Below are 19115 nucleotides of genomic sequence, written 5' to 3'. Positions count from 1 at the left end.
TTGCCTCTCACTGCTGTAGATTTTAATCCTGCCAAGGTCTTTGGATCTTTTCTTGTGAGGAAGCTATATCTAGCTAGCGTACAGAATGTCGGTGGTTCTACTCAGGTGCCGGTTGTGTCGAAATAATGAATGAAATGATCACCAGTAAAGCTGAGAAGATGGTTATATAACCTTTCCGTGTTGATGTGATGTGAAACTCAACCATAAAAAATGTATCACAGATTCTACACAAGGTAAAACCTAAATTCAACCAATTTCTCTGCCACAATCAACAACAAAAAAAAATATGAAAAGAAACTAAACAAACCCAAAATTTTAATTTATCAAAAATTTATTTGCAGCTAAAGTTGCATAAATAATACATTTTAAAGCCACTGTAATTTAAGGGCAAGATTTTTCATGCCAAAACCTGTCAAGGAAAAGTAAGTGCTAGACTAGTAACAGTTCTATGTAACATTTTTTTTTTACAATGTTATTCTTTAAATCAGAAAACAAAAAGATGGTCTTTATAAAAATAGTTTTTTTACATAAAGATATTTATGCATAGGAATAATATACAATATGTTTAAGTCTGGCTTATCAATAACCACATTTTTTATATTTGCTGTAATCTGACTTGTGTTCAGAATTAGGTTCACACCCCAAAGCAAAAATAAAGTTTCAAAATGTTCATGATGATATATATTTATAACATGGAATGATTAAGGACCACTCTCATCAAAAATAAGTCACACCAATAGTCATACATGTATAGACATATACAATGTATGGTACACAGCCATCCGGTTAGCTCAATAGGTAGAGCATTAGACTAAGCATCTGGCAACCTGGGTTTGATTCCTGCAGGTCACTTTAGTTGTGATTGATCATAAAAATCCTTTATACCATCATCTGCACTGTACATCTGCTCTGGCATGTACAGAAGTTACCAGTTCCTTGAGAAAGTGATGGCAACTGGTGAATGGCTTGACAGCTTACCAAGGAACGGTGTGGTGGCTGAACTGTGCTATGGTACATTCAATGTGGCATCCTGTCGTGATCTGGGTGGTAAACTACCAACACTACCACCACCTTATATGGTACACTTTAACTCAGGAAGAGATAATACACATGTATGTATTTCTACACAACTTCACATGTTTACACATTTCATGTGCATATTGTGCAAAATGGGTTTTTAATTCACCGAGGTGGAGTTATGAAATAATTTTCATTTACAGTAAAATCTTGTTTGTAAAATATATATTATCCCTTATTTACAATGTATAGATAATAATTCAAATCAAGAACTCGATACAAAATGTATTGTACCTCATTTGAAATGAAAACAGGGACAGTGCCATTTACACACAAAATCTGCTTAATCATGCTACCCCATCATATTTAAATAGCACAATATTTGAAAATGAAATAAATCATGTCACATATCCCAATGTAATTATATCACAAATGTTTGAAAATGAAGCAAGTTAATCATGTCAATGAAGTCTTAGAGCTATATCATCCCTGTCAATTTCCCACAATGCCTCAGCCATTAATCTGACATTGGCTGCCCTTCCGTTTCTCTGGATCCATCGCTGAATTCCTTGGTACATGATCTGTTGATATAAAAGACAAAAGTTATTTCTCTATTACTCTTCTGAACCGATATAAAATACATGTGCTGTAAAATTCCTATTAAACTCCCCTCCCCTGATAAAGGCCTCCCACCCCAAAGTTTTTTGATAAGGAAAATATCTACTCAACAGTGCTGAACTCAAGAGTAAATCTATAATTTTATTCAAATCCTTCAGAGTCCATTTCATTTTATAGTAAACACAAAAATGCAAAATATAAACTTTAAATCTTGAATGCTTTTTAATGTAATTATAAAAATTTGCTTAACACCAAACTGTAAACCATATTTACAATGATTTTTGGATTTTGGAAAAACTGTGTTTAATAGGAATTCTACGGTAAGTACTTGTCTTGATTTAAATCTTGATGTGAAGTTGAAAGATTTCAATACCAAAATTATAAATTTGAGAATTGTAAGTAACAGTGTCTTCATGGAAATTGGTTGACTGGTTGTGCAGTTGCAACACTTGGATAATACATGTACATAGTCACTGGTTGACGTAGTTTCACACAAAAGAACACATGGTTTTGTTTGTGATACTGCTTGTGGACAGTTAATTGAGCAATATGAATAGAAAAGTTGGGGCTAAATTCCAAAAGGTCTGATACAGTACAAAGTTGTTTGTTATATCATTTTACAAAATTTGTTTGAAAATTTTCTTTGCTCAATTCTTGAAAAACATGCAAAAGTAACATTTCTGTTTTAAAAATCTTGGAAAGTGGAATTTCTTTTCTGTTTATTTTTCTTTTATAACTCAAAACAATGGTACTCAAACATCAGCTCTTTACACCTTGTTTTTATATTCAGATTGGACAATAATTTTTAATTTATTTAAAGGTCATCAAAAAGTCATCAACATAACTACATGTACAGTTTACATGTACCACTCTTAAAGAAAAAGTTTCTAATATGGGATACCAGTCACCACTACAAAAAATTGAATATGACAAAAAAGATTACCTCATACAGACCACTAGAATAGTAGTCAAACTGAAGTTGTTCGATGTCTGCCTCTGTCATATCTAACTGTCGACACAGACGTTTCCAATCTTTACCTATCTCCACGGCAACCATGTCAATATGGTCCATAGACAACGCATTTGTGCTGGCTATAGTATGAAATATAAGTAAAAGTTAAGTAATCAATGGTATATGAAAAAAAAAATACTTATTGATTATAATACAATTATATGATGAGAAGAAAACTGGTATATGAAAAAAAAACTCATTGATAATAATACAATTAAACAAACTTAACAATATGAAGAAAACAATGTGCTTTACTACAAATATTGAATTTAATAGACTTTTTATTTATTTATTGCAATATATTAGTTTATAATCTTACAGTCAACTGATGATAAAAATAAATCTATTTATTTATCAGAAAAAATTATGTACAGTTCATTCTCATCCTAATTTCAATGAACCAGGCATTTCACTTTGAGATAAATGATGTTTGAGTTACGAGGAGCTTCTGTCAAAACCTTGTCCTACATGAACATACCTGGTTGAATGTCCCAAGTTGAAGATTTATTGCAAATGAAAACAGGCATGTCACATATAAATACAAGGAATTATAATGAGAATTTAAAAATTCTTTGACTTATCCGCAATCTCAAGTAATCAAACAACTTTCAGTTACTGAGAGTCAACTGTACCTATAATGGCGTTAAAAACAAATTATTATTCCATCATATGGCAGCAATTACAAAAATGTAGTGAAGAGCAAGTTAAAAAGTAAATTTGACATACTTGTCAGCTGAGTTTTTTGACACTTTTGTTTTTTCTTCTTGTCATTCTTCTTTCTATTTCCACTGTCATTCACTACCATCACATTTTTGTTACCAATCTGTAGATTAGGTGGAAGCTCATGGTCAGGGTCCATCTGTATTGTAGTAATTCCACCACCAGCTGTAAAATACAGTTTTAACATCAAAGTACAGTAAACTTCACTTATAACGATATTCAGAGGACCGCAAAGTTTATATTGTTATATCCTGATATCGCTATATCCAAGAGGCAAATAGCATCGTTATAGGTGGTAAGTCGTTATAAGTGATACCATTATAAGTGGAGTTTATTGTATTCCATCCAGCAACAGCTGGTATAAATTTTGTCAACTTAACCATGTGTGTGTATTCAATGCTTAATGAGCGCACTCACTGTCTGTCTAGAGCATGCTCATTGATTGGCTCATTTTTTCTGGGGTTTTATTTTGATGACAGGGAAAGGGATAACGATAATAAAGTCACATTTAGATGCTTGTACATTGGTTAATTTTTTCTGGGGTTTAATATTGTGACGACAGGGAACTTTATTTTATTTTTGCCTATGATACAAAAGAGAAAGAACATTAAAATACTCGGCAATCTCATAGCCTTGTGTTTTGATGCTTAACCTGCAGAATTTGTGTAATGTATTTTGTATCTTTCAGTCCATCTAAAAATTGAGGGATTTCAATATCAAAATACAATAAATAAGTTATCAAAAGTAATAAAGCCTAGTCATACTGCACGGACATGGAGAAACGGGCATCAATGTTACTAAACTAAAAATTACGCATCAATTCCGTTGGACTTTTTTCTATATAAATTACATGTATCATTATAAATTACATGTATCATTATTAATTAATCTAGGTTTTCTTTTTCATCTTAAGAAAATTAAAAAAAAGACAAACTGCAGTAAATATTAAAATGAGAACTATAATTACCATGCTTATGATAAATAGTAAAAGGTTGTTTCTGGCTACTGCCACTTGTGTTAACGTCAGGATTAGCGTCTAATCCACCTGTATTTGCCTGTAAAATCAATGTAAATATTATAATTTATTAATCTTAAAGATCCTGTAACACATTTTTTTCATGGTTTTATATAAAAAATATGATGTTCAAATTAAGCTTTGTCAATATTGTAAGTTCCAATAAGCATTATTTGTAAAGATATTACCGAAATTAACATTTCATGTTAATAAAGGGAAGTAATTAGAAATTCATTTTCTATTAATTCTAAGTCAAATTTTCCAATAAGAAATGAATGCATATAATTTATTTATTAAATATAATGTGCACAAATATTTGCAGTACACATTTTACATATTCTTCGATGTTTGAAAATTATTTTATTTGCATAATAATATACATATATAACTTTTTGCATGTGTGGTATACACACAGTAATAATATCAACCACAAAACATACAGGATCTTTAAAACCCCTTTGATACCAAATATCTGATGACCAATGTATAACAAATTATATCATAGATTAAAAAAGAAAATGAAATTATATAGATTATCGAAAAAACTTGGGATTATCAGAAAAAAAATTAAACAAACAAGACCATAAGATTCTTGCATCTCAGACAGGATTTTCTTGCATCTCAGACAGGATTATCTACTGTTTACACCGGTGCTAGAAAACTCTGTCTTACACCCCCCATGTAAGACAAGTCGCGTGCTTTAAATGACGTCATTGACGCGCGACTTGAATGAATTTGAAAATAGGGCCTTAAATGAATGAATCGCGTTCTTAGGATGACGTCATTTTTCCATTATGAATGAAGTTGTATGTTCATACGCTACTATAAGAAAAAAGTGCGTAATGAGAATATCAGTTTTCATAATTTCTGTAGCGAAAAAAATTGACATGTAATATGCAAGAAAAAGAATCAAACACCGGCTGTTTGTACAGACGGGAATATCTAGCTCTCGGGGAAACTGTTTAGCGGAAACTCGGCAGAGCCTCGTTACCGCTGTAAACAGTTACCCTCGAGCTAGATATTCCGGTCTGTACCGGCAGCCGGTGTAAGATTCTTATATTCTGTCTCCAATTTATGTATTTGAAAATTAAAATTAGAGTCTTTATCTTACTCCTTATGTAACTGAAAAGTTGGGGTCTTTTTTTAGCATAGAATCAAAGAAATGGTTGAACCTGATTAGGTGACTGCTGGGTACTTCTGTTGTACGTTTCTCCAGGTCTAATCTGGTCACGACTCTCAACAGGCGATACAGGTCTCCTTGATGCTACATTCTGCTGAGAAGCCGCACCATTCTGCCTCGACACTGATTCACTTGGCCCAACTGGTACAAAAGGAGCTTCCCTGTTTGAAGTCTGACCTTGAACTCCACCAGTTTGTTGAGCTGGTTGACCAAATATAACTTGCCTTTGGTCAGGCGCAATTAACCTTTGCCCGGAACCAGTTCCTGTTAATGTTTGCTGGGAACCGTCTCCAACTCTCGGGTGCTGGAAAGGTGGATTACTTTGCCTTACAGCAGGAATTTGACTGTTTGGAACAGCTTGCGCCGTTGGCTGTCCAAATATTTGTTTTTGTTGTGATTGAAATGGTCTAACTGGTTGTCTTGGTAACTTTTGCTGTGAAAGCTGGACAGCTGGAGTAACAAAGGCATGTGACTGGGGTGTTGAAACAGCTGCTGTAGTAACAACAGGCCATTGAGGATTGGTGGGTTTTCGAGCTGAATTTGACACCGTGTCTGGTGCCGGATGCATTCTAAAAGAGTTGGCTTCTGCTCCTGAATATGCCGTCTGCTGCTGATGCTGTTGTTGTTGCTGCTGCTGTGAAGCAGATTTTTGAGACCTTGCCTGCATTTCGCTGTTGGGATTTTGTCCACTTAACTGGTCAACAGACACCTGTGTGAGTAATTGAGTCCTGAAGAAAAAATACAGCAAAATGACATATATACTCTCTTTATTTAATTTTAGAATACATGTGAATATACTATATTATCAACCTTAAATTATGGACTGGTTGTGAGTGTAACCTGAATTGAAAATCATCAACCACATCTTATGGTTGTGAGTGTAAATCCCAATAAGGGTTTAAAGCCAAATTAAGATATTAATTTTCAGGAAACTAATTTGTTTGCATACAGTTAACATATGATGGACAAAGTTTAGTTTGAAATGATGGGCATCCAGGTACTTCAACAATTTTATGTGATTACTCTACTCAGGAGTATTGAAAACAAATACAAGTATAATTATCTAGTTAAAAATGCAGAACTGGCATTAACAAATCTGTTCATGATCCAAAAAAAAAAACAACAACAACAAAATATAGCATGATTTGCTGTTATAAAAACCTTAAAGTGCAATGCAATTATTTGAACAACCAGGTCCAGATGCATAAAATCAATCTTTGAAAAAAAAAATAAGAAATGTTTAATTAATCACAATCCAGGTAAAGTTTTGAATGTATTATTTAAATATGACATATATTTACTACTTTTATCACAAAAATATTCTACTTTAGCTGCTAATAATAGAATAAGAAAGATTTCTGAATATTTGACAAATTATAGATAAAATTTCTGTATATATATTAAATCCTTTAGGTTAGGTTCTATCATATAATTTGTATACTTCACAACATTTCTACTCATAACAACAATTTTTAAGTTTTCATAAAATTATTTAAAAAATCTGGAAGCATGCTGCTTTAAAAGTGTTGGTATATATTATACAAGGAGCGTAACTCAATGCATAATATAATATATTACCCTCCAGTTTGAGTAACCTCCCTTGTACAGCTATTGGCTGGTCTCTGTACGGTCTCAGATTGCCTGGTCTCAACTGTGAACTGACCTCCATTTGAAATTCTAAATGCATAAGCACAAGAAATAATATATCATTATAGCATAACTTCCAAGTTAACAATTTATCAGGCATTAAGAAATTCAGCCTGGCATTTTGCTTTAATGAAACATTTTTTTTGTGGCTGTATTTTTATAATTCCTTTTTGTTTTAAGCACATATATAATATTATAAGAATTATCATTTTCTACTTTGCATTGAACAACAAAGCTGCCTTACTGTAGAACATTTTTCTCTGTTTACATTGTACATGTAGCCCGGGGTTCTATGATATCATGGTACTTAACGTTTATCAGAAAATATTTAAATATAAATATCATAAATGAATGAGATTTTTATTCCATCTTATAATTAAACCTTTTCCAGAACTGTTTGTCAAAAAATTATTTCAAAAGAACCAATAAAAATGACATTTTTTAGAATATTTTCAATGTCTGCCATTTTGGGTAATTTCAGAGGAGGTTACTACGGTATCAAGGTAATCCCAAAAAAAGCAAGTATGGAAAGATAGATGGGTCAAAACTTTCAAGTTAAGTTGTGAAAAACTTCCAACAGTTAACTTGCTATGAAATTAAAACTATATGAACAGACTATATGTCAGTATATGTGTTTATAACATATTTTAATTGACTGTGTAAAAACCATTAAGGAAAATGGTAGTCAAATATGAAGGTTTTATAAAATAGTTTTCTTGCCACAAATACATTCATTATTCACCAAATTAAATTTATTGGCATACGAAAATGAATCTAGTGTGCAAGTTTTACAAATATTAGCATCATCGTGCGTTGCTTTTACTAGCAGTCACAGAAAATTTAAATACCTTGATATCATAGAACCCTTGATATCATAGGAACCGAGTATATATTTGCATAGACATTACAATTATGCAACAAATCTTTCAAGAAATGACCATTGGGTTAAAGAAACAACATGATTATACTGTTTTTATTTAAATTTTCATAAATATATTTCATCAAATATAGCTTTATACACCAATTCACTTACTTTGAAAGGTTTGCAAGTGCATCAGGACTTTTCAGTATTGTCTCGTACAAGCCCGGATTACTGACACTCAAGTTTGACAGCAACTCCTCCAAACCTGTATCTCCCTTGAATAATGTGTCACCATCATCATCGCCTTCCTCCCCAGCACGACCTTCACTGTTGCCATTAGCAACAGGTTCATTTTGTATTACAGTAGCACGACCTTCACTGTTGCCGTTAGCAACAGGTTCATTTTGTATTACAGTAGACTCTGGTTGGGCTATTGGTCCATGAGGATGACTAAGCATGGCACCAGGTGTGTACTGTTTATTCATGACTGAAACAAAACCGGATAGGCCAACCTCAGCTTGTTGAGGCTCATTGTTTGTACACTGAAATGGATTGATTCCAACTTGATTTGTTTCATAAATAGGAACTTGAGCCAGCGTATTGTTTCTTAAGGCTTCTCCTTCATACTGGACTGATTTACCGTTTGGAATTTGGGTAGGCCTACCCATTGCTTGAAGTCTTGGTCTTACGGCTGCGTAACCAGCTTGTGTGTTCACTTGAGCCCTTACATTACCACCACTGTTAGGCAGTGTCTGGACCAAAGTTTCAGAATTGTTTTGGGAAGTTTTTTCATAACCATTTGCTTGTAACGTAGGTGGAAATTTAACTTCTTCATCATCTACACCATTAGTTTGCTTCGTATCCTGTTCTATTTCTTTCTTTACAGAGGCATTCATACTACCATCCTGCTCTTCTAATTCTCCTCTCTCAGTATCTAGTTCAATGTTTAATGATCCATTATGTGTACTTGGCTTAGCATCAAGTGATTCTCCATCTTCACTTTCCTGCCCATTACATAACTCATAGCCATTACGCGACCAGTGCATAGTACATTCATAGTGATCTGTTGACTCTGGCTGCAAAAAAAAAAATAGAAAAAGGCTTTCTTAAAGTAACATCTTAGATACATGTATTTGGTTAGATTATTGTTTAAAATGGCTTGAAATTTTGTAAAATATTCTTTTTTTTTATAATAACAGCTAAGTTTACTGTATGATGCACAGACTTATACATTTCAATTGTTTGAAAATTTAACATTCTTGGATTTTTTTAAGTAAATAATATAAAATTTTTTTTAAATAAAACAAATAACCCATATTTCGGCATTGTTTGACAAAAAAAAGTTGCCAAGTAGACACCAAAAAGGGCTTCCTAAATTACTTGTATTTCAGCATTGTTGGACAAAAAAGTTGTAAGAGAGATAAAAGAAAGGGCTTTCTTCAATACATATCTGTTTAGAAAATATCCCACCTCAATACTTTAAACAGAATCGATATCAGTACAAAGCAGTTACAATGTATATATAAATAGTATTTGCAAATATGATACTATTTATTTATCATTTTGAACTCCCAAAACATTGTTAAACATTTATACCAGCCCAAATGAAATTTTACTAGACTGGGGCTATGACATTATTTAAGTCCGTATCATAGTCATTTTGTAATAAGCCTTTGTCCCTTATTTAGGTTTCAAGTTTCACTGACACTGCTGAGGTCAGATATGGGTACATGAAAATGGCACCTAAGCAGAACCTTTGACCCATCATGAGCTTACAAGACAGCTTTTTCACACACAAAAATTAGTTACTGTTTTATCAAATAATACCATGCAAAATATCTTAAATGGACTTGTCCATCTTATAGCCCTGACAAAACCATTCATCATTTTTAGGTAAAATTAACAAAATAAACACTGATTAAATAGTGAACAGTGCAGTAATTGATCAGATAGTACAGATGTGCTGGCTGATCTTGGTCTGCACTGGTCACATGTGTAAAATTTGTTGCCACCATCAGGCAAAGGTTTAAATACATAAAACAAGGAACCTTACATCTTCTTGCCAAAAAGCCTCAATCTGTGTCCTAATGTATTTGAAATATTCAGGTAGTTTGTTCTGGACACTGTTGAACAATGGTTCAATTTTCTTCTCCAAGTCTGAAATATTCAAATATATAATATTTCATCATTTATTCTGTCAAAAGCATGTTTTAATGACACATTTCTCTCTTTATTTCAAGGTCATTTTGTTTCAAATCAGTTAGTTTTGCCTTTTGAAACTATGAAGTTAAACTGTACTACTTTTGACAGAAAAAAATGTTTGATTTGCTAGTATATTTTCTAATACATACAAGATATGTAAAGTTGACTTTTTAACAATTATGCCAGCATAATTCACACACAAGAAACATGGCAATGCCATGAAACCAGGTTTTCAATTTTCACCATTGTAGATAAATATGTTGTATTTGAAATACAAATACAAGCAACAAACAATGTAACTATGTGCAATGTAAAACATGAATAATGTAGGAGGAATTGCCACAGAGGAAGTGTTCACTATAATTACATTCTGTATAAGGAAAAAAAACAAAGGGCCATAATTAAATAAAAAATTATTCAATCACAAAACCCCGACAATATGCGCCAGGGCACTGGATAAAAAAGCTACTGTGAAAGTTTGAACAAAATTCGTTGAGAAATGTAGGAGTTCAGCACAGAAGAATTTTTTCACTATATATTCTGTATAAGGAAAAATAACAAAGGGCCATAATTAGGTCAAATATTATCCAATCACAAAACCCCTAAAATGTGCGCCAGGGCACTTGATGACAAAGGCTCTGTGAAAGTTTGGTCAAAATCTGTTGAGAAATGTAGGAGAAGTTGCGCATGGTAAAAATTGTTCACTATATAATCTGTATAAGGAAAAAAAACAAAGGGCCATAATTAGGTCAAATATTATCCAATCACAAAACCCCGACAATATGCGCCAGGGCACTTGATGACAAAGCCTCTGTGAAAGTTTGGTCAAAATCCATTGAGAAATGTAGGAACAGTTGGGCACAGAAGAAGTTATTCACTATATATTCTATATAAGGAAAAAAAACAAAGGGCCATAATTAGGTCAAATATTATCCAATCACAAAACCCCGACAATATGCGCCAGGTCACTTGATGACAAAGCTTCTGTGAAAGTTTGGTCAAAATCCGTTGAAAAATGTAGGAGGAGTTGCGCACAGAAGAAATTGTTTACGCCCGCCCGTCCATCCGCCCGCCGACATACCTTAATCTAATAACCAGTTTTTTCCTTCGGAAAACCTGGTTAAGAAAACCTGGTTAAAAATATGCTTGCATAATTTACACTCATGCATAACTTATGTTATACATGAATTATGCTTGTAGTTTTCCTAACATACATCAGATATGCTTGCATAATACCTAATACATGTATACATCAGAATATTCTTGTATACCCGGAAATAACTAAAATCAAAATGCATCTGATTGTTCAGAATCTTATCAGAATGTTTTTAACATCTATAGTTTATAACACTTGGCATATAATACATGTAATACTACACTTTACAAACCTTTAAATGTTGGTCTGAATGCTGGGTTATGGTCCCAGGATAATTGTATCATGTCTTTTATTTCACGTGGAGAATCTTTTACAAGGGCATTCAAATCTGGACGCTGGTTATTTAACACTGCATTACGTATCAACTCATCTTTGTCCCCACAATCTGAGAATAAGCAGAATACAGTTTATAAATTAGCCATTCTAACACTGTCTGCAACACTTCTTAACATAATCTAAAACACACTGTAAAACAATCTATTAATTATTTTGTAATGTTATATTTCAATTATGCATGATTATAAGACTTAAAGGCTATAAAGTTATATAGAAACTGGGACATAACATAGTGGGACAAGCAACTACTGACAAGCTGTCTTATGTTGGTGTTCAATTAAAAACCGTTCAATCCATAAGTGTAGAGTTTAAATCATATTCATAAGTGTAGAGTTTAAATCACATATGAGCCGCGTCATGACAAAACCAACATAGAGCGCGCAATCTGATCAGGATCCATGCTGGTTGCAAACGCACTATGTTGGTTTTTTCATGGCGTAGCTCATATTTATGCTGTTATTTTAAAAAGATAAATTATTAAATTTCCATATAATTCATGTAAGGACCATTTAAGGACCAGTTGGAATTATTCTTTCTTAAAATTCACACAACAGTTTTGTGATCTATAATCAACAAATATTTAGCTTTATAAACTTTATTTCAAAAATGTATCAAGCGTCTTACTTGCATATGGTACTAGACCGGAGAAAATCTCCCACAATGTAATTGCAAATGCATACACGTCTTCTTCCATAGCCCCTTTTTTGTTAATGTCCCTAAAGACTTCAGGTGGTATATGTGAGAGTGTCCCACATCGAGGGCCTGCTGATAGAGGTTGCGTCTTGCTGAATGTCATAGTTACAGTTTTCCACTCAGACAGCCCAAAATCACTTATCTGTAAAACATTAAATACAATACAAAGCAGAAATCCATGATAAGCTATGACTTTAAATGATTCTATCTTTTTACCCCAGTCTTATTACAAGCTTGATGTAAAAAAAGGCAGAATTGAAATGTTTTTATAATACCGTTTGTAATGTTGCTTTTCATTCACGGGATAAGCGTGACATTATATAGTTCTATATACAAGACGGCTGTTAACTTGTAAAAAAATTTCCCTTTTTTCTCTAAAAAATGAAGTTTGCTGTACTATAACGTTATAATTATTCCTGACAGGTTATATGGCCATATATAAATGGTTCTTTGCAATATAACCCTTGAATGGCAGATTGCTGGATTTCTGGATGAAATTTTCTGAAAGAGTAAATTATAAAAAAGCTATTTTAGTGTACAAGTCCCTTAACAATCTTCTCCCTGATTATATGCAAAATCTTTTTACTTACACAGAAAATACACAATTAAGATCATATCAACAAAAACAACTTCAAATCCCAAAACCTAGACTTGAGTTCTGCAGAAAATCTTTATCATATTCAGGGTCAAAACTTTGGAATTCTCTTCCCTTAGATATCAGAAATTTTATATTCTTATATAATGTTTTTTCCCTAGATTTTCGTTTTACTTGTTTCTTAACTACAATGTATTTGTAATTTTGTTGTTGTTTTATCATACCTTTTGTTTGTAAATGTTTATATTATGTACATTGTATATTTGATAGAGGCTCATAGGGAAGACTGGGCATGCCCAACTATGTTGCCTCTTTAAATAAAGTCTTTATTATTATTATTATAATTATTATTATTGCAACCATTTATATATGGCCATATAACCTGTCAAAAACCTTTATAACTAATAAAATTGCACAGGGAAAAATATAAAATCTCAAATTTAGTCTTTCTTCAAATTTTTCTATATTAAATCACAAGAAATCAAAAGAAAAGGTTGATCTGCTATCCATATTATCATATATAATTATCATATAATTATCATATTATATCATAAAATTATGTTAATTTACTTCATCAATTTATTTGTACAGAATGAACAATACTGCAAAAGACAAAATATTTTAGAATTTTAAATGAAAATTTAGGATTCTCAGGAAAATAAGAAACCTCTGACAATCTCAAAATATTTGATATTAAAAGCTATGTGTTGTTGTTTACCTCTGAATTTTAAACAGTAGTTCTGACAAAATGAGTAAAAAGCAGTTATATGATGGATCATTGACTAATTTTTTTACCTTTGCAGTTAAGTTGTTGTTGATAAGTACATTTTCTGCTTTAAGATCAAGATGTTTCATAGGGGGTGACCGAGAGTGAAGCCAAGCCATTGCCGAAATAATCTGATAAGCAAATTGAACACGGATCGGAACATGAACTGTAAAAGATAATCATAATAACATTATCAAACAACCAGGTCTTTTGTGTAGATTTTATATAGGAACATATCATAAGAGAGAATAGCATTGATGCCCCTTATGGCAGAGGAGTTGCTTTTAAGGGTTGAGGCATCAGAATTAAAGCCATTGTTTAACCCTGTGTGATCATAAGAGGCAACTAAATGGGTTTCGAATAACTAGAGTCTATGAATCTCCTACATTGTAGCTCCAGCAATGGAGATGGTTTTGACCCCTGGTGTTGCTTGAAGTTTGTAATACCTCAGGTTAGCCAAAATCATCTTTCCTGTTCCAGTGCCATATGACCTAAATTGTGTAGGTGCACCATAAAACCAAACAAAACAAAAAAAAATAAAAAGAAAAGCACCGATGCTTCAAAAGTGCATAAAGAAACAATTTTGTAAAAAAAAGAATGTCTTTTTTTTACAAGCAATAACAGTAATTATGATTATTATCAATTTGTACAATGTGCATCAAATTGACATCATACTTGATATTATGATCTCATGTGAACATTTTTCTTGTCAAAGAGGAGTGTGGAATTTCGGGTTCACAACAATATGATACTATAACTTTGATAGAGGCAGACATGAAGTGATTGCAAACTTTGCTCAAGCAAGCAAAACGTTTTCTAACTTGGCAAAATGGCAACCGAGTCATGAAAATTTATAACGACCACCAGTATTTTTTCCAGGTAAGTCGGATTGTATGTTATTTCTAGAAATCTTTGAATACGTCCATTCATTAAGGCAATGTTTATTACACACTCAGTTTTACATTTCAGCTTACAAGATATAAACAGGACATGTATACAACAGACCTTCTATGTCTGGTCTTGAGTCGTATCTAGACATCATTTGGAACTGTGAATATAATTATATATTAACTAACAGATGTAAAATATTACTGTATTTACTTCATAACTTACCTATGTAATTCTTTATAAATGAAATACTAGTGCCAAAATGCATATATTCCAACACAAGGCTGTAGTTATTAGTTTCCATTACTACACCAATCAATTTAAGGACAAATGGGTGGTCACATACAGCTCGGAGTTTCCTTGCTTCCCTCTTTAAATCATTTCTTTGCCTGTAATAACATAATCAAATTAACTCATACAATGCTGAAACTGACACTGTAAAGCCTTTGCAGGGCCGACAAAATCTGATTTTGACTTACTTGTCCGTTTTTATCTGAAGCATTTCTTATTTTGTCCGTATGATATTTACATAGTTAATTCTTGAAAATTTTCACTTGCCCGTACAGGCGGTGGGACAATCTGGGCAATACAGACAATTGATTTTGCTGACCTGCTTTGTCATCAGTATATAGTCATACCCATCTGCATGTCTGTCCAGTCTAACAAAGCGTTATTCTTATCACAGTATTGAACCATCACTAATTAAAGACAGATGGCTTCAAACTTTCAAGTTTTCATAGTAATATCTGCATATCACTAAAACTGATATAATCACTTTGAAGTAATGAGCCAATCAAATATCTAACTTTGACAAAGAGCGCAATAATGGCATTTATAATAGTACTTCTTATATTTTTATATATTCTTATATTTATATTTTTAAATTTCAATATTTCATAAATAATCATTATTATTATTTAGTATTAATTTTATCAATAAATAAAAAAACTTACGTCCTTGGAATATCTCCAGTGTCACTCAGCATTTTGACTGCCACATCAGTACCTTTGTATTTTCCCATGTATACTGAGCCATAGCCACCTCTTCCCAACAGACCATTTGTACTCTTATCAATCTGAAGATCTTTTGATTTGATTTCAATGTCTAGCATAAATGCTGCGGTTTGATTTCTGTAAGCCATTTTTCTCCTGTTGGAAGAAAATTTGTTCAAATAATGTACCAATAATAGTTTAAAGTGACATTATAATGACCATAAAGTGTAAATAATGCATGTACAGGTAAATGTTAAAATAACTACATTTTGCCATTTTTTTATTTTTAATTTTATATTCTACTTCACATATATAATCAATAATATTCATTTAATTGATAAAAAGACTGAAATAGTGGAAAATACACAAAGAAGAGCTTCAAAAATAATCCCTGAACTAATAGGACTCACTCATGAACAAAGATTACAGGAATTTACCAACCCTTGAATACAGATGTCAATGTGGAGATATGATACATTACTAAGTATTTACAAAATAGATGATTATGAAAAGTTGTTCAAAATATCTGTAACAAATTACAATATCACTCACAGGACATATTTGTGTTAGAGACGTTAAGAAAAGTTAATAAGACAAAATTCCTTCGCTTATGGCTTGTAAATCATGGAATCACTAGCTACCACCACTGCCACCACGCCATTATAATGAATCTAGATCAATACACAAGAGTATAATCAAATCAAGAGTATAATCAAATACGTGATTTAATATATGAACAAATGGCGTAGTTCAGAGAAGGGGAGAGAAATACATCATTCAGTCCTAAACAGGCAAAGTTCCGAATGTATGTACATACAACACAGTCTGGCACAGTGAAATAGTTTTATCCGAGAATGTGAGTATGTTTCAACCAAAATTAGATAAGCACTGACAGTGTTAAAGGTTCAAACTTGATGATACATGTATATTGACCAATAACGAAATTGACAACAAGACACCAGAACTCAAGGGGATCCGAAGGATAGTCCCTAACGGACTAAAAAGTTTCCCATACATCACAAGGTATCACATTAATTAAGTTGTTATTACCGCTTCATCCTGTATTATACCCTGGGGTCTAAACCAGGAGTGTAATAACCAGGAGTATATCTTATCATGAGGATTTGTAAAAAAAATTGTGGTTTTGTGCCATATAATATGTAGTAGGCTCATTATGTATATACATAGAGACAGTGATAAATAATGAGGTCTACAATGTATAATACAAGATGACTGTCGTTATTACACTAGTGTAATGTTCTTCTTACTAAATGGCTTTATAACAATACATGGCTGTGGTTTATGTAAAAATTGCTGAACTGTAAAAAATATTATGTGACTTTTGGATAATCAAATTGGTAATGTAACGATTCGCCACATAACGATTCGACACAGAGTAATAACGATTCGCCACAGTTAAATAACGATTCGCCACGTTTTCAAATACAAACTTTTTCACACCTGTTTTCAAATTGTTGATGGAAAACTTTTTTTCCATTTTATATTTCATTCGTTAATTACATAAATTAATTACACTGAATAAAGCTTTTATTGAATAAAAAACACACAAAAACCAAATATTTTATCAACAAAATTACATAACACATTTTATAATTAATTTTGACGTTATTGATATAAACTGGAAAAATATACTAACAACTTTTATAGAATAAAAACACATGAAATAAATATTTTATTAACAAAATTACATAACACATTTTATAACTTCGTTATTTATATAAACTGGAAAAATATAATAACATTTATAGAATAAAAACACATGAAAATAAATATTTTATTACCAAAATTACAGCACACATTGTAGATAAGAAAAACTTCGTTATTTATATAAACTGGAAAATTATACGAAAACAGTTTTTATTGAATAAAGGCACATGCATATTTTATTACCAAAATTACATTTCACATTGTAGATCTATAAGTTAAACTTCGTTATTTATATAAACTGGAAAATTAAAAGAAAACAGCTTTAATTGAATAAATGAAAATAAATAAATTTTATTGCCAAAATTACATTACTGTACACATTTAAGCTAAGTTATTTATATAACTAACATATTTTATTACAAAATTTACAAACATAAGCTTAATTGCCGCATTGTTTTGAAATCTGCTCACATTATCAGATAATTAAAGGATTATTTCGGCGACAATTAAATATTTATACAATTTAAGGTGATTGGCTTGTTAAAATAAAAGGTGTGACAAATGTTTTAGATATGCATTCTTTGATCAATTATCGTAAATCAATTTTCGTAATGATCACATGTTTTTGCAATATTTTTTTTTAATTATTTGACATATATATAATATATGAAACATATATTTATTTCTATGAATGATAATGATATTGTGATGTTCTTTATTCCTTTATTTGCAGTCGTCTGTTCTCCGTAAGAATGTCATCAGTTAAAACATTTTATGTTCTTCTTATTATTTTTTTCTTTGCTTTTGTCATGTGACCACAGAATTATTCTATTTGTAATTATTGTATGTAACGAGATACTGTAAATGTATAAGTTACCGAAATAAACTATTTCTTCTCTTCTTCTTATATTAATTGACATTTATGTTTATGATTAATCAACATATATAATTACTTTCTTGTAAATTTACTCCTGTAATAATGTTACTTAGCTAAATTAAAAATCCGCGATGGGGGCTTTAAGTTCATGTTACTTGTATTAAGAAACATTATTAAATTATTGTCATTGTCAAATTATTAAAACAAAAGGAAAAAGTTTGTTGATAACTAAAAAAATCATTGTTAGATCTATAATCATACTGTGGCGAATCGTTATTTAACTGTGGCGAATCGTTATTTCTCTGTGGCGAATCGTTATGTGGCGAATCGTTAGTGTGGGGAATCGTTACTAATTCATCAAATCACTGTTCTCAACAATCATTTGACAAACAAAAAGTTTAAACAGAATCATTTCATACTATAGAAATATCGTACTTTTCCTATAGACATATACCTGTAAGATATATAGATATTAACCATTGATAATGATTAAATTTTATGTTTACCTTTAATACTGAAGATAAAACTGGCTCTGTCTGTCATATGTCTGATACAGTAATGCTATATAAAGTTTTTTTTTATTACAGTAGTTTTCCCTGATAGATTTACCTGTTGTGTTAACAATATATGATTTCAAAAACAATCTTTACACATAAGTTACTGTTAAAAAAAAACATAGGTACTGAAACAAAACTTCAATTTCCGCTTATGTCACTTTGATATTGAATTGAAAATTCCATGTTACTAAAAATAAATAAATTGGAATTTCCAGAAAAATGTGTGCAAAAGGTTTGCACAAATTATATTAAACGAAAATATAGCTCTTAAGAAATAGGTTTGAAATACCGCATTGCTTGCATTTTTAACATGT

General features: G+C 31.6%; 1 protein-coding gene across 3 annotated transcripts; it reads right to left on the bottom strand.

Annotated features, from left to right (window-relative positions):
- Positions 1-313: 313 nt before the first annotated feature.
- LOC132750716 (uncharacterized) lies at positions 314-18999 on the bottom strand. 3 transcript variants are annotated; one of them, XM_060740745.1, is made up of 15 exons: positions 18751-18997; positions 15661-15855; positions 14933-15096; positions 13849-13985; positions 12390-12600; positions 11662-11814; positions 10125-10228; positions 8445-9147; positions 8243-8393; positions 7141-7239; positions 5555-6290; positions 4335-4422; positions 3374-3532; positions 2579-2727; positions 314-1598 (listed from the first exon to the last, which is right to left on the bottom strand). In XM_060740745.1, exons 2-15 carry the CDS (start codon positions 15846-15848, stop codon positions 1479-1481), a joined length of 3162 nt encoding a protein of 1053 aa, XP_060596728.1. In that variant the 5' UTR covers positions 15849-15855; positions 18751-18997; the 3' UTR covers positions 314-1478. The 3 variants fall into 3 exon arrangements, with proteins under 3 accessions (XP_060596728.1, XP_060596727.1, XP_060596725.1); XM_060740744.1 differs by having other exon boundaries at positions 8243-9147; positions 18854-18999; XM_060740742.1 differs by having other exon boundaries at positions 8243-9147.
- Between the last annotated feature and the right edge of the window lie 116 nt (positions 19000-19115).

The sequence above is a fragment of the Ruditapes philippinarum genome, unplaced genomic scaffold (assembly GCF_026571515.1).
Source record: "Ruditapes philippinarum isolate M1 unplaced genomic scaffold, ASM2657151v2 ctg1005_1_1_1_1, whole genome shotgun sequence".
NCBI classification, from domain to species: Eukaryota; Metazoa; Mollusca; class Bivalvia; order Venerida; family Veneridae; genus Ruditapes; species Ruditapes philippinarum.
This window is presented reverse-complemented; position numbering and strand designations above follow the sequence as displayed.

Coding starts and splice junctions, on each gene's coding strand:
- LOC132750716 (XM_060740744.1), bottom strand. CDS start 15,848: ATGGCTTACAGAAATCAAACCGCAGCATTTATGCTAGACATTGAAATC. Junction 12,601..13,848: donor ACAACAACTTAACTGCAAAG/GTAAAAAAATTA, acceptor AATGTTTTACAG/ATAAGTGATTTTGGGCTGTC. Junction 4,423..5,554: donor CCCAGCAGTCACCTAATCAG/GTTCAACCATTT, acceptor TTGATTTTACAG/GCAAATACAGGTGGATTAGA.